At 41.8% G+C, this 15,936-nt stretch overlaps 1 protein-coding gene across 1 annotated transcript in view; it reads left to right on the top strand.

Annotated features, from left to right (window-relative positions):
* The window catches only part of LOC147718734 (sodium- and chloride-dependent neutral and basic amino acid transporter B(0+)-like), a 746,574-nt gene that overhangs the window by 539,553 nt on the left and 191,085 nt on the right, over window positions 1-15,936 (top strand). The window contains exon 12 of the mRNA XM_086966771.1: window positions 5,094-5,203. Within this exon, the coding sequence (XP_086822897.1) occupies window positions 5,094-5,203 (110 nt within the window). The remainder of the gene's footprint in view (window positions 1-5,093; window positions 5,204-15,936) is intronic.

Here is a 15,936-nt window from a genome sequence, read left to right on the forward strand (position 1 = left end):
TATTCTTTTAACATAGATATTGTTGTTTACCCTTCTTTCTCTTACTGCAGAGTAAGAGGATTTAGTAAAGTGAGCTAAGCGACAATCTTGCTGAGACACAGCAGATGTGTGTAGGAAAGGCTGTATGATCTTCTTTATTTTCTATCGCACAACAACATTTAAATACCTGTAAATGGACTGTAAAAATATTTCACACAACACACCTTTTTGCTAATTTTGAAATATGATATATTTTTAAAAGGATCTAAGCAATCAATAGACTTTACTTGGTGATGAGCAAGTGACAAAAATTCGCTGAAGGCTAATTTCTACACATTATCGTTTGTGTGCTATATAGTTTTATAAGCAAAACTGTATGTCTGTGCAAATTTAGTGATCATTTCAATGGAAATTGTGCTGTCTATAATTAACAGTGGACCATGATGCCATGTACATTTGTGACAATGTACTTCAAAATGCACCACTGGCTACATACCGCACGCGCCCTTACCACTCTCTTGCTGAATGGGTGTGGCTCATTTGCAATGTATTTTCTTTGTGTGACACTTGGAATTTTCACAATCCCCATGACTTCAATGATATAAAATGTATGGCTGCACCTCTACTCTGAAAATTGGTCCACCACCACTGGCCCCTGCTGTACGATTTTTTGCCAAAAAATACTTTTATTTACTCAACTGCCGTAATTGCATAATTTTGGAAATTTCACAAGAGTAATGCGTAATTACTGATATTACTCCAGTGTAACAAACATTTGTCCTGGGGTTTCTCTTATACCACGCCATGGTTATGATACTCAGGTCCTTTGTGCCCTGTACTGCCATGATCCAAAAGACATGGGCATGGGGACCGAGAGGCAGCTCACCACAATGCTCCCAGGGCTCTGGCCCTCACTGGGATTGGTACATGCAGTGAACATGGATGATTTAGGAATGAGTGGGGTGACATCCATATTTTCTGCTTTTATCAGAGCTGGTTTCTCACAAACATTTTGTGATAGGAGTGCATGACAGCGCTCATATTGTTTTGTGATGGTCCCTGCAGTGACAGGGAACCCCAGAGACAATTTTAAAAAAAGGTAAAGGAGGGAGCTATGTTTGTAATTGTTTTTTTAAGTCCCACCACAAGACTCACCATTCAGCCTGTACTCAGATTTCAAGATAGCATTCCAAAATATTTCTCAGCACTAATCCAGCCAATCCCCATTGTGTGAAACCTTATAGATGTGATGAACACGATTGACTTGTGAGTTTTAACAGAGATGTAGAATAGTATTTACCATTTAAATCCTACACAGGACATTTTCTGTCTAAAAAACAGCCAAACAAATTTACACCAAATCAAAAAAGGCATGCTTTTTGAGTAAAGTTCTATGTACCTGGCAACTTTGGTATTAATACATTTACCAGTTTATGTTGTAGCTTTGGAAACATTTCATTTGGGAGCTGAAATGTGAAATGAATGATACACGTTTTCACCCTGCTTTTATCTGGGGATGGATTGTCATAAACGTTGCCATTCTTAAACTTATCTGACTAAAGTAGATTGCCAAGTTTTATACAAATTCTCTCTACTTGTTCAAAAGGTTACGGCAAATCATAGCATGTCTTTCAATGGGAAAACCATCTAACACATAACTATGTTTTATATATAGATATATTAACTAAAAAAAGTGACATTATAGGTAGGCTTTGCAATGCAATAAAGACTTAAATTTAAAAACCTAAAAACCACTGAAATGTCCCAGTTATAGTTAGTGAACTAACTTTAACTTTCACTCCCTTTATTCACTGCTTATGACCAATGTTAAAGTGCTATATTGTTTACTTTTTTATGTAACATCAATGTTTTTATTTCTTTTTTTTAACTGTTTCTTATTTAGATGGTCTTTCACAGCTTTGGCAAAATGTATTTTGTTGATTCTCCAAAAGTCACATGTTTTAAAAAATGTGCAAAATATGTAAAGAAATGCTGCCTATTGTCATCATCCTCATGTGTTGCTGGTGTTGTACTTCTGGGGGTGTAGTTTATTAGGGCTCCACTAATTATTGTGTTGTTTTACACTCTGCTTGAGCTATGTGGTTGGGATGCATAACCCGCAGGTGCTTCCAAATTATGCTCAGACACTGGGCCTGATAGCCATACGTTTATGCAGCACCTGGTGTACAAGGTGCTTGTAACATGCTGTGCATTTATATTGCCCAGCAGGTAACACAAATAACTGCAAACTACTAATTCTTATTGGTCCTAGATGCTGATGCTGCTGCAGACATCAGGATTCAAGCAAGCCGGGCCGAAGACGGCTGAAATGCCAGAAACCGGTCCCCGGAAGCTTGTTTCCTTCCCAGTGAAAGAATTGGCTTGGTAGTTTGGTTTGCCCTGTTCCCATGATGCACTGGGCCAGGGACAGACTAATTTGCATATAGCCAGGTTCTGAGCTGGGATGGTGCAGTGAGCTAAAAAACGGTGTTGGATTAAGCCCTGATCTCTTGACTGGGTGAGAGTATTCTGCTTAATGCAGAAACTCTGTCCATCACCACCCCCTGTTGTTTAGTTATTTTGTCCACCATAAGCGTGGAAGGGTATACTCAGACTTGAGTCCCTTGCTCATTGCAGACATCAGGATTCAAGCAAGCCGGGCCGAAGACGGCTGAAATGCCAGAAACCGGTCCCCGGAAGCTTGTTTCCTTCCCAGTGAAAGAATTGGCTTGGTAGTTTGGTTTGCCCTGTTCCCATGATGCACTGGGCCAGGGACAGAGTAATTTGCATATAGCCAGGTTCTGAGCTGGGATGGTGCAGTGAGCTAAAAAACGGTGTTGGATTAAGCCCTGATCTCTTGACTGCGTGAGAGTATTCTGCTTAATTCAGAAACTCTGTCCATCACCCCCCCCTGTTGTTTAATTATGCTGCAGACATCGAAGGCAGCACAATTTGGTTGTTTTTTGCAATGAGCCAGCTGAGGAAGGGTTGATCCATTATGTGGTTTTGGTGGCTACTGGAGTTTTCTCAGATGCCATGATAAACTCAGATTGTCTTCACAGCACTGTGGCTCTGTAAAATACTAATAACTTAATGGTGTTCTGAAAATTTGTTTGGGATTTTTCTAAAGGCTGCCATCTTATTTTTTGAGTAATGTTTCCTTTAGTTGCCAACAAGATGGCTGCTTTTATTTTTATTATATTTTTTGTCTCCTCTGTACTGCAGTACTACCACCAGAGGCATATAGTTATGTATATAAGAATGTGTCACTCCTGTGAGGCTCTTATGTCCTCTTCCAGTTACAGTAGTATTAAATAGTCATTTTCTTTTATGGGTAAGGCTAGGGGTTTCCAGACAGATTGAAATTACTAAAATATATGCACATTTAGGTTTTGCAATGGTAGAGCACCTGAATATGGCATAGTAGTACTTTTTATTCACTCAGAACTCCACAACCTTGTGACCTCGTGACCATTTACCACTACAAGTTCTTACATCTCAAAAGGATGTGAACCCTTTATATGTGGATACAGAGTAGACCTCAACTGGCTGTTGTAAAATTATTTCTATAGGGGGAGCAGACTGCAAGAAGTATTTGTTATCTGATTGGAGCCATGTTTTGATGTCCTATTTTTTGTTGAATCCATTTAAAATTGAAATATTATAGAATAAATGAAAACATGTTTTCAAAATAGAAAAAGGTTCTTGTTAGAACCACCTTTATTGGTTAAATTCTTTTTTTAAATGAAAGTTGTTTGTCATGTCTGAGTCTAAATGTTAAAGTTTGTTAGTATTTTTAAAGAGGAAATGTAATATTCATTAGCACAATGTCAAGCAGCATACATACATAGGGCATTATTAGGATGGCGGCGGACATCCTGACTGTAAAAGGGACCCCCTGCCATATGTGCGGGGGTCCTGGTGGTGACATTAGGATGCGCCCGCCACACTGGCGGGCGCATTCTGCATTTTTGATATAGCAGCGGGTGGTGCTTTCAGCACCTCCCGCCATAATGCCAAAAATGCATGTCGTGCATGTGCATGCACAACGTGGCAGGCACCGCGCGGTCCCTGCCATGTTGTGCATACACATGTAGGGGGGTACCTACGGTAACCCCCATGTGCCCCCCCAACATCCTGGGATCCGCAACAGGCCCCCAACCTAGAAAACCGCATGCCTTTCCGTGCGGCAACGCCGCCACAGAAAGGCTCCCTCCCGCCTGCATCTTGATATGGATGCAGGCGGATTTATCTGTGCAGTTGAATACAGCACACCTAGAAAATTGTTACTGTATTGAGAAATAAAAGCCTTTCTCATTGTTATGCTTGCCATAAGCAGATGTAACTTTTTGAGTCCTGTGTATTCATGTTAGTACATATGGATTTACAAAGCCAGTGAGGAGCGAAGTTCAGCACTGGCTAGCTAGCAGGGGTTGATTTATGAAAAATGAAAGCTCACCATCCTTAACTTACTGCAAGTTATCTCCCAGTTCATGGGGCCATTCCATTCTTTCTCCCTGCATGACACTACCATGCTGTTCCAAGACAAAAAACACACTAACAGTGGTATTTGAAAGTGTGCTCTAAAAAACACAAGCCAGCGGTTTTGTTCAATTTATTTTTTTTGCAGATTTATATCACTCTAATTCAACCCAAAGGTATTGGAGCGCTCTACATGAGCATCAGTTATGTTACACAAGGACACATTCATTATTTGGTAGGCTCAGGGAGATTACATGATTTGAACAGAATAACAGAATGTTGAGCCGACACCGAGGTTCCCCAGCTCGAAGGTCAGCAGGTCTAGCCGTAAAGCGACATAGTATTTCTGAAAGCTAAACTGGCTAGTCATATAATTTTAGAAACACCATGCTCTCTCTGTCTCCAAATGAGGTGAAAGATCAGTAATGTGAGTGACTGGGTAAGCAAACACGGTATTCGCTGATGCACTTTAACTGGCCAGTTCTAAATGAACCACTATGTTTCCATGACTCTTGTTCTAAACATCATGCTATTGTTCAAAAAACTGAAATAACACGCTCAACTGCAAACACAATTAGCTATTTGACTTCAAAATTATTTAGATTAATCATTTGTGTTTCTGTTTTAAATAGGGGTGAACAGATTTGTCGAAGACTTAGAAATGATGCTTGGAAAGAAACATTGGATTTTCAGGCTGTACTGGAGAGCGTGCTGGTTTGTCATATCCCCATTACTTGTGACAGTAAGTTATGGTCATTAATTCACCTTATTTAAATGTATAGAGCTTACTAAATCACAGGATGACCCATTCACTGCTATGCCTTTTCCTTCCCTGTGCTAAGCCTCTTTTTTTGGCTATTTGGGGTAGTTCTCGCTTAGGCCCCTGTGAGTTTTTGACAGCATAAGGAATCCACACAAATCTGCGTCCTTTCCTTCCAACATCATGGGGATTCTAAAGGTACCCAGGGTTTGTGGATTCCCCTGTAGGGGACACAGACATTAGCCAAAATACAGCTAAATGTTTTTTTTGGGGAAAACTGGGGGAAAAAAGTGCTGCAAATAAAAGCATCTGTTTTTTTCCCTGCGAATGGTATAAACAAAGGGTTTGTGGGACTTAAGTCACCATTTTCCCAGCTTTTAGAGACCGACAGACTTTTGTCTGAAAACCTACATTTTTACACAGTTTTGGCATTTTACTGGGACATAGCCTATTTTTGCTATTTTTTGTGCTTTCAACCTTTTTCCAAGGAAATGTTAGAAATGGGTATGAAAGCAATAATGGATCCTGGAAAGCGATACATTTTGGAAAAGTAGACAACATTCTGAATTCAGCAAGGGGTCATTTGTGTAGATCCTTCAAGGTTTCTTTATAGAAACTAACAGTTGAAAATATGAAAAATTGAAAATGATTTGAAAAAAAGGTTTTCACGTGTAACTTTTTCTAATTATGACAAATGTTTGAAAGCAATATACTGTTACAAATCCTAGACGTTTCTGTTTGTAGGTATATATAGGACTTGTAGGTTCACCAAGAACCCAACAAACCCAGAGTCAATACCTGAGCAGCGTCTTGCAATGGTTTTTTTATTATGTACTGGGTTTATAGCAATTCATTTGGGAAAATATAGACAGTGAATAATCGGGTTGAAAGACACCAATGTATTTCTGAAATTGGAACAAAATATAGAGTTTATAAACAGTAGCTATTTGCACATTTCCGAAATTGTGAGTACTCTTACTAGCAGGAGAATTATATGACATTTTTCAAAGTGACTTCTTTTTTACACATTGTCTTTCATTTGGAAGGCAGAAATGCATCAAAAGTCTAAAGGTAATAACAGTTGGTCTACAATTCTGTGTTACCCCAAGTCTCCTGCTAAAAATGGTACCTCACTTGTGTGGGTAGGCCTTGTGCCCGCCACAGTAAACGGCCGAAAATGCAACGTGGACACACCACATTTTAACAGTGAAAACAGACCCTTTTTAGGTTTCGCCTGGGCAGCGCATGCGCTGTCTCGACGTGAGATGCTGTATCCAGTATGGTGAGGCAACTCGCCCACTTTCCGGCAATATTTTTGATTGGCTTCAGTCTTAAATTCTGAAATGTGATTGGTGTTTAGATTGTTACTCACACTCCCACCTCCTCACGGCTATGTCGTCATGTATTTCCTTCGAGGCTATCAGCCCCTTTACTTAAAAAACAGTTTGGTTCCCCTGCCTTTCCCCCTTCCCTCCCGAAGTCTGTTACTTCTCGGACCAGCACACCCTCCCTACCCCCCTGTTCTTGCCTTATTTTACATCCACACTTACATTGAAAATGCAATAGCCGTCGCGTAAACACGAGTATTATTGCATTTTCAGTGCTTGTTTGTTGTATGATTTGTGAGTGGGTTTGCACTCTTTGTCTCGCATGCACACGATGCCTCACATCATACCCATGTGCGACAAAACAGTGGCATTTGGTTCCGCAGTCTTTTCTGGTGTTCTAGGATTGTGGTGAACAGGAAACGGACTCGTTACTGTTACCGTACGAGCTCCAATACCAGGTTAAAGTGAGCCATGTTTTTGAGAGTAATTTATGGTCAGTTTAGTCATTCTTAGAAACAATTTGGGTAACCATTTTTGGCTGACTCACTTTAAAGAACCGGTAATTATTCCTTTGACTTCTGTCACCAACCCTTTTAGTTGCAGCAACTTAAAGAGACAAAATACCAAGTCCACAGAGCTGAAATTAAACGTGTCTCACAGAAGCAATTCAAATCTTTCTAAAAATAGCCCTGATTGCCCTCTGCCGCACAGAAACAAGTGAGCAAAAGTGCCATGTACAGAGTTGAAAATGATGAGAGAAAAACGAAAACAACTTAGTTCGAAGAGCTGGACGACTCTACCTTTTACAGTTGTAGCGCAGCCAGGTCGGGGCAGGTTCAGGCGCCCTACACGCAGGAAATCATCTATAATCGCAGCCGCACCAATCTACAAAGCCGCAGGAGCAGTCAGTGTCAGGGAAGAGTGACAGGCAGAGGGTTCCCGCCGCCCTGTCGGTCCCGCTCTTACCCCTGTCAGGGCTGCAGTGTGATGGTGACAGCTGAGAAGACACAGGCCAGTGCTAAAAATACACTCCAGATCAATGTTTTTGGCATGAGTGGCCATCTCATGTCGTGACGGCAGGCCCATTTGGCGAGTAGGAGGGGGAGGGTGGTGGGAGGTGGGCAATAACAGAGACATTGCAGGAACAGGCGGAATATTGTGATAAAAAGGGCCCACTGTTGCCCATGTCACACTCTATCTCCTTCTATGACCAGTCAGGCCTGCTGCTTCTAAACAGAAACAGGCCCAATCACCTATATCGACATACACATATACATAGCATGTAGCAATGTAACAATGTAAGAAGCATTCACCGTAATAAGGTAAAAGCACCATTTATTCTTCCCAGAAGAAACATCTGTCCTATAGATCACAGTTAAATCCAAGCGAGAGCTAACCAGATTGTTATTTTTTAGGTTTCACCTAATTGCGTTTGATTGGCAACTACAAGTGGTCAAAGGTTCCCCTCCCGCCCTATCTGAGCCATGCATGTGTCATTGGAATGCTTTTCCAACTCTGCACTGCACCGAGGACACATTTTCATAATCCACTAATATGGCGAAACCGATTGGCATGGCCAATGCTTGTTTGCAGAAGGCCTAGTACTCGATTTTTAACCCTAGCTCTGCCGGCACCAAGGGAAACATAGCAAACCTATATATTGGATAACTCGACACACAGGGAATCCAGGATGGGGGGACTTGTCTGGCTCTCACCAGGTTCTGTTACCCAGAATCCCTTGCAAACCTCACACTTTGTAAAAAAAAAACATAATTTCCTCACATTTCTGTGGTGGAAAGTTCTGGAATCTGCGTGCGTCCACAAAATTCCACCCACCCCACATTCCCCAAAGTCTTCTGAGAAAAATTGTACCTCAAGTGTGTGGGCAGGTCTAGTGCCCACAAAATGAAAAGGCCCAAAACGCAATGTGGACACACCTCATTTTCAGTGAAAACTGACCTTTTTTGCAAAGTGCCTAGGTGTAGATTTTGAACCCTAGCTCTGCTGGCACCTAGGTAAACTAGCAAACCTATACATTTTTGAAAACAAGACACCCAGGGGAATCTAGGATGGAGTGACTTGTCTGGCTCTCACTGGGTTGTGCTACCCAAAATCCCTTGCAAATCTCAAACTTTCTAAAAAAAACACAATTTTCTCAAATTTCTGTGGTGGAAAGTTCTGGAATCTATGTGGATCCACAAAATTCTACCCACCACAAATTTCCCAAAGTCTTCCGAGAAACATGGTATCTGACTTATGTGGGCAGGCCTAGTGCCCGCGACAGGAAACGGCCCAAAATGCAAAGTGGACACACCACATTTTCACAGTGAAAACTGACACTTTTTTTGCAAAGTGCATAGCTGGAGATTTTTAACCCTAGCTCTGCCGGCGCCTAGGGAAACATAGAAAACCTATACATTTTTTAAAACTAGATGGGGTGACTTGTCTGGCTCCCACCAGGTTCTGTTACCCAAAATCCCCTGCAAACCTCAAACTTTGTAAAAAAACCCACTTTTTCTTAACAATTCTGTAGGGGAAAGTTCTGGAATCTGCGTGGATCCACAAATTCCACCTATACAGCGTACCTCAGTCGTGTGGGTTGGTCAAGTACCCACGACAGGTCAGGGCCCAAAACATATTGAGGAGACATCAAAATTACCTATCACAAAACAACCTGGTTTTGCAAGTGAGGGGGTCCCCTGGGTTTTTTGTTCCGGGCTCGGTGGCCATCTTGGGAAACATACCAGGGGATTCAGGGTAGGAAAACGTTTGGGATTCCATGCAAGCCATACCTCGCTGGACTCCCCCGGTGTCTAGTTTTCAGAAATGTGTGGGTTTGGTAGGTTTCGCAAGATGGCTGCCGAGCCTGGGGCCAAAAACCCAGGTGACCCCCTTGCAAAACAAGGGGCCCATCACATTCATAAGTCGACATGAATGACACAGCAATCACACTGGCTGGTGGTTGACATAGTGTCTGCTGTGGTGTTTGACTAGCACAGTGGGTAATGACCAGCAGAAAGTCACTACTCGCTCCCTGCCAGCCAAGCACCCGCCCACCCACACCTCCAGCCCACACATACCTCCAGCTAAGCGCCAGCCCACACTGCCAGCCAAGCGCCAGCCCACCCACACCACTAGCCTAGCGCCAGGCAACAGACATTGCCAGCCAAGCACCAGTGCACGCACACCGCCAGCCAAGCGCAAGTCCACGCACACCATCATCCCATTTTTTTTAACAAGAAAGAAAACTAAATCCAATTGCAACTAGATACAAAACTATAACTACAAAAACAACAGCAGTAACTACAGACATCATTCTAATGCCAACATTGTAACTGAACATCAACTATATAAAACCATACAGACTAGGCAGTATCCTATTAGACAGACTTCTGAAACTGAACAAGAGTCATCTTTACGCAAGAGAACACTCCTTGAAAACAACAAAAGCATTAAAAGTTGTTAAATTGAAGAGATGGATGGCATTTAAGCCTTAAGAACAGCAGTGTATGCTTCCAACCTCTGATCTACTCTTTCGACACCGCCCATGTGCTTATTGTTGTCTACAATGCACACAGATTTGCACACTTCAGCAACCTAACCTCAAACAGTCGAAGGTGAAGTACTTTCATCATGGTTGGCAGTCAGCATGTACACATCCATCCTGTCCACAAATTTCATAGCTAGCATATCCACACTACACAAGGCACTGCACTGTCCCCTCTAAAGCTTTTTGCAAAAAAGCTCTTTTGGGTAACCTTTACGGTTAGAGCGGATTGTGCCACAAGCAAAAGTGTCCACTTTGAACAATTCCTTAAACAACTGCAAAGCAGTGTAGAAGATATCAAGGTACAAATGATGATCACTGTTAAACAGTCCTCTAGCAAGTTCCCACATACTTTTCTCTGAAAACTCCAAAAGTGGACTGGCAACCAGGGGGGTCAATAGTGGAATCTCTACCAGTGTCCACCCGGAAATTAAAGACATATCCTGACCTACTCTCAGACAACATATAAATCTTAATTCCATAACGTGCCCTCTTGCTATGAATGTACTGCCTTAAAACCAAATGGCCCTCGTATTGCTCCTTCCCCCGAGAGTGGTACCATGATGCGGTCAAGTACTTTGGTGTTCATATCCATCTCGACACCGCCACCATGATCAGATTGAACTATGGCAGTGCAATCAGTTCACGGGAGACCCAGATAGAGATTATCCATGGCGGGGCAATTAGCCATAATTAAAATTATTGTCCTCCCTCGGTTTTATACCTTTTTAACAATATTCCGGTTCCACTCACCAAAACCTTTTCCTCACAGTTGCGTTCTTTATTATTGCGCCTGGTATGGGGAGATAAGACTCCGCGGGTCAACTTACGGGCGCTGAGTTTTCCTTATGAAAGAGGAGGCTTCGGGTCCCTGATTCTTATCTATATTTCCTAATTGTTCCTACGCACATCCCTAGTTCCATCCAGATGCGCGCATCCTGTATTTGAAACCAGAGGCTAGTTTGGTGCTCCCTAGACTCCTTTCCACTGTCCTCCCTACTGGTTTCCCGCGTGAGCCTCGAGACATACAGACTGTCTCGACCACCTGTTGGGCCTGGGATAGATTACGCAGACTTCTGGATCTCACCCAGCTATATTCGCCATCCTTGCTGTTGCCCAATCCCTCTTTGTTCCCCATCGCAGGGGAAACAGAGGTCAAGCGCATATTGGACAAATTTCACATTCACACTATTGGCGACCTCTTCCCTGAGGGCTACGCCTTTTCCATTTCAGAAATCTCCCGATTTTCTGAGCGCTCCTTCATGGACACCTTTATCTTGACTCGATTACAATCCATGCTCCCGGCCTCGTTTGCTACCTTCCCACTGGCTCCGGACCAAACTCCCCCACTGATGCTCCTTATCCAACACCCCACTTGGGCACATATGATCTCCAAATTCTACAAATTGTGCAGTGATTCAATTCATGTTTCTGACTCCGGGCAGAACACTGCAAGGGAAGAGGATCTGGGCAAACCTATTACAGACGACCAATGGGAGCAATGCTGTAGAGCTACCAAAGATGTTTCCCTAAATAGAAGGCACAAACTCATTCATTTTAAGTTCCTCTGCAGGCTATACCATACTCCAACACGCTCACACAGGATTGACCCTAGTCGACCCCACCACTGTCCAAAATGCCAAGCTCCCTTTGCCGACTTTGCTCACCTCTCTTGGACTTGCCCCAACCTTCATGATTATTGGTCTCAGATACACAAGACCCTGGGGGACATTTTAGGTATGCAACTGGTTCCCACTCTCAAAATAGCTTTACCGGGCTATGTCGCCAATTTCCCTCGAGCTGTTAGAAAACTTGCTGCCTTGGGCTTCTTATTAGCCAAGAGGAAAGTTGCTTTGCTGTGGGGTGGTAGGCAACCCCAACATTGAAATAATGGCTTGGTAGTATGGCTTTTTGCAGCATTAATTGTGAAGAATACTCTGCTCAGATCCCTAGTGTGTCCAGACCGGTGGACATTTGGGGTCCATATAAGGCCTACATTGCCAAGGAAAACGCCGATCACCAGTCACAACCAGAGAGTGGTATTGTCCCCAAGGGGGTCGGCTGATTTGGTGCTGAGTTATATATTACATGCATATATACTCTCTGATTGATATTCTATACTCAGGTCTATGTATGTTTTTCAATGTTACTAATACCCTGCTGGTGATGGCCCTGGCTTCACATGTATCACAGTATTAACGTAGAATTTTCTGATGTCTTACTCATGTCTACAATGACACCGCTTTCTGTCTGTTTCACATTCCTAAACTCCGCTACATGTTAAGATGTATTTTGTAATGCACGCTCCCCTTATTGCCATTACCCATATGCTATGCCATGTATCACACATTTTGTTCCTGTACATTTACGTGAAAAGAGAAAATAAAGTCTTTAAAAAAAACAACAACAAAAAACGGCCCTTGAACAGGACCTTAGACTCATCAACAGCTATTTCTTTCCCTGGAGTATAGATCTCTGAAAATCAATCTACAAAGTGATCAAGAACAGACCGAATCTTAAAATGACAAAGCATTATCAACAAAATGCAGCATCAGAAGCAAAATGAAATACAGATCACAACTCATAATTGCAGGAAATATAGCCGTTGCCATCAAGGGACTGGTAGACCAATATGAAGCCAGGGATGGTTTCCTTATTAAGCCCATCAAAAAAGTCAAACCCAAAAACTTTTTCATCTCATCTAGATTTGTGGGAGTCTACCGGGTAGCTCTAGAGCAGGTCTAAGTCTGGCACTGTTATCCCTCAAAAACTGTTCAGCAAACAAATTAGTCAGCTCAACAATCTCAGCCAAAAATACATCATCCATAAACAACTGGAAAAACTGTATCTGCAAAAGATTTTCACAATCTACTCAACACCCTGCATCACCACTAAAGGCAGGCAACACCGGCTGCACTATGTTTGGATCAACCCAGAGTCCAGCACTTCCTGTAGGAAGCCTTGCAGGCTCAGGCTGCAATCCCGATGTCTCTTGCTGCACCAAAGACACATCAGTGTCCTCCTTTAAAACAGGCACTTCATCCGCTCTGAGAGTAGATTCATCTGCACTGAGGGTAGCTTCATCATCAGATGATTCCTCGTGGACAGAAAACTCACTGCCAGAATCTTGCACTCCCTCAGACACACTTTCTACAAAACAATGTGGACAGTGGACCACTTTAACACACAAAAGCACCAATCCATATATCACCAAAATCTATGTTTAGTTTTCTTTCAAATTGCGTGCAATTTTCAAATACTCCCTGTCCGAAGAGTATATCCCAAAGACTTTGGAAAGAATCAATATTGAAACAAATTTTGAAATGCACCGCTCAAGAAATTGAATCTACACCATATATAAGTGATAAAGTCTGTGATCAGGAATGTTCCAAATGAGAAAACGCTGAGTCCGTAATTGCAAAAAAGTGTTCAGAGTTCTTTTAATATTCCAATTGAAAAACCAGCCAACGCGTTTTGTTCCGTCAAGCGGAACTTCTTCAGGGCTGTAAATCATAAAGTGAAACATACAGAGACCCGTGTAAGTTCCTTCAAACAAAAATAAGCGCAACGTACATGAAAAAACAACAACATTGATTACACCAAATCAAACCAAAGTTTAAAAACATCCTACAATTTAAAAATGCAGCATTCACATCACATCGAAGCATTGTATTATCTATTTCAATGGGTTCTAATGCTGCATAGAGAATTTAAAACAGGTCTCATTTTACACCCGCAAGTGAACCTGAGGGTTAAGCTGATATTATCAAACAAGAACACATTTAATTGTAAACATGTTGAATTTTCAAGGTAAGTCATCATATATTGTTATTTTCAAAATTTCAATTACCAGAAACAGCGTTGTCAATATCATCATTTGCATCTAAGTGTATGACTGAAAACATAATTTCGCACCAAACATTTGCTCGACCAATCAAGTTATGTCATTATCCAAAATCAGAGAAACTTGTTTCCAAGTTTGATGTTAACAGCACTATTGCTAAGGGTATGGTTTCAAAAGGAGAGGTTATATTTAGACAAATGGATCCTAAGGGACATACTACATGGCCCCAGAATACAAACCCCAATTTCGTCTCCGTTGTTTTACACCAGTATCAGAAAGAAACACTTGCTTTTTTAAGAAAATGGGCCCATTATTTGTGTACATCTATTTTGTGGACGTTTCTTTCGTCCCCATCATCAACCAAACAAGTCCAAGCCACACAGAAAGCGACAGCGTAAAATCTCCATAGTTATTACTATATCTAAAAAATGACGGTCCTGTAAAGAGTTATTATTTATGCATAGCACATATATATATAATTCCTACCGTAATGGTAGTTGACAGTCGTGGATGTTTTCTGTGCCGGGATATCGGAATGAAGTAAAAATCTATTCCCTCTGTGTGGGTGGTGACGAATACAGTAGATTTCAGGATGTGTGTTGGAAATATGGTATTTACCTGGAAATACATATAGCAAACGTATGTGTCCAGGCGAGATTGATTCCCAAAGTTTTCATATATATACGTATAGGATACCCACGATTGCATTCCAACCCTATGACGTATGAACATATGTAATCAATATGTACCTTATAATTTCAAAAAGGATATGTTTCTTGAAAAGACGCTTATATTTCTTCATCCAGATTTCTGATGTGCTGCATAATTCATAATAGGGTATTGACCTGAAATAATATTCATACTGTAACTATTCTAGTTACATAGATATATATAGTCTGTATTGGTAGCATTTTGTCTATATGAGAATCTAACTCTTGCATTAAATATGGGATATTCAAGTAGCATACCTTTAATGATATGATGTGCACATTTTGCACCGTCATGTGATTAAGCTCGTAGATCCTTAGTCGGCTCCTCAAACGCAGTTACTTTTAGGTAGGTAATATAACCATTCATACGCTATATAGAAAACATAGTTCATAAAACCGATCCAGACGCCCTACACTCCAAGATAAACCCTTAGGAACATGGGGTGTCAAATTATCGAAAAACCACCCGTGTTGTCCTCTTTTTACACACTAAGGAAAGGCGGTATTATCCCTCTCTTTCATAGCGCAAATCACGGCAAAGTTACCTCAAGTATTGACAGGCTAGTCGCGGTGGTCCTAAGACCAAGTAGCGAAAAAATACACATTCGCCAGTGTTACAAACATATGTAAACATAATGTGCTTCGTAACGTCGACAATGTAGGAGGGAATGCCAGAAATGACGGAAAAGATGCCCCTATCGTAAATAGTAATTACGTTCAATACTTTTCTGCATAGAGAGTAAAATCGTACGCATTGCAAAAGAAATGGTCTTATCAGGATCCTACCTGTCAGGGTCCAATTCGATACCCCCAGTTGGCGTCTCTAAAGTCCGCGCGCCAAATCTTTTCCGACAAGTGTTAGAAGGCATCCTCACTGGGGTTGATTTAAAAAGGCCACTCCCTCTCCACGTGTTGGTGGTAAATGGAACGCCTAACCTGTACCACTACTTCTAGGTCTAAAGCGGCCGCCATTTTGAGCTAGTAAATAAAAGCTCAGACACACTGTCAGTCTCATAATCCTGCTCAGAGGAAGATTCAAAAAGCATACCAACCACCTGCTGAGCAATAATTCTACGGCTTGCCATAATCCTTACTAATAAAGGTAACTTGTCAAACAAGTCAACAACAATAGGCTCTTTGTAAAATGAGCGAAAAACAAAATGTGGCTTTATCACAAAGACCTATGTACTCCAAAACTATACCACCCACTTGCCAGAAGCAGGTAGACACACCACCACCTACTCTGCACAGACACAGTAAGGATCAACAAGATCCTACTAAAAAGA

The sequence above is a fragment of the Lissotriton vulgaris genome, chromosome 4_1 (assembly GCF_964263255.1).
Source record: "Lissotriton vulgaris chromosome 4_1, aLisVul1.2, whole genome shotgun sequence".
NCBI classification, from domain to species: Eukaryota; Metazoa; Chordata; class Amphibia; order Caudata; family Salamandridae; genus Lissotriton; species Lissotriton vulgaris.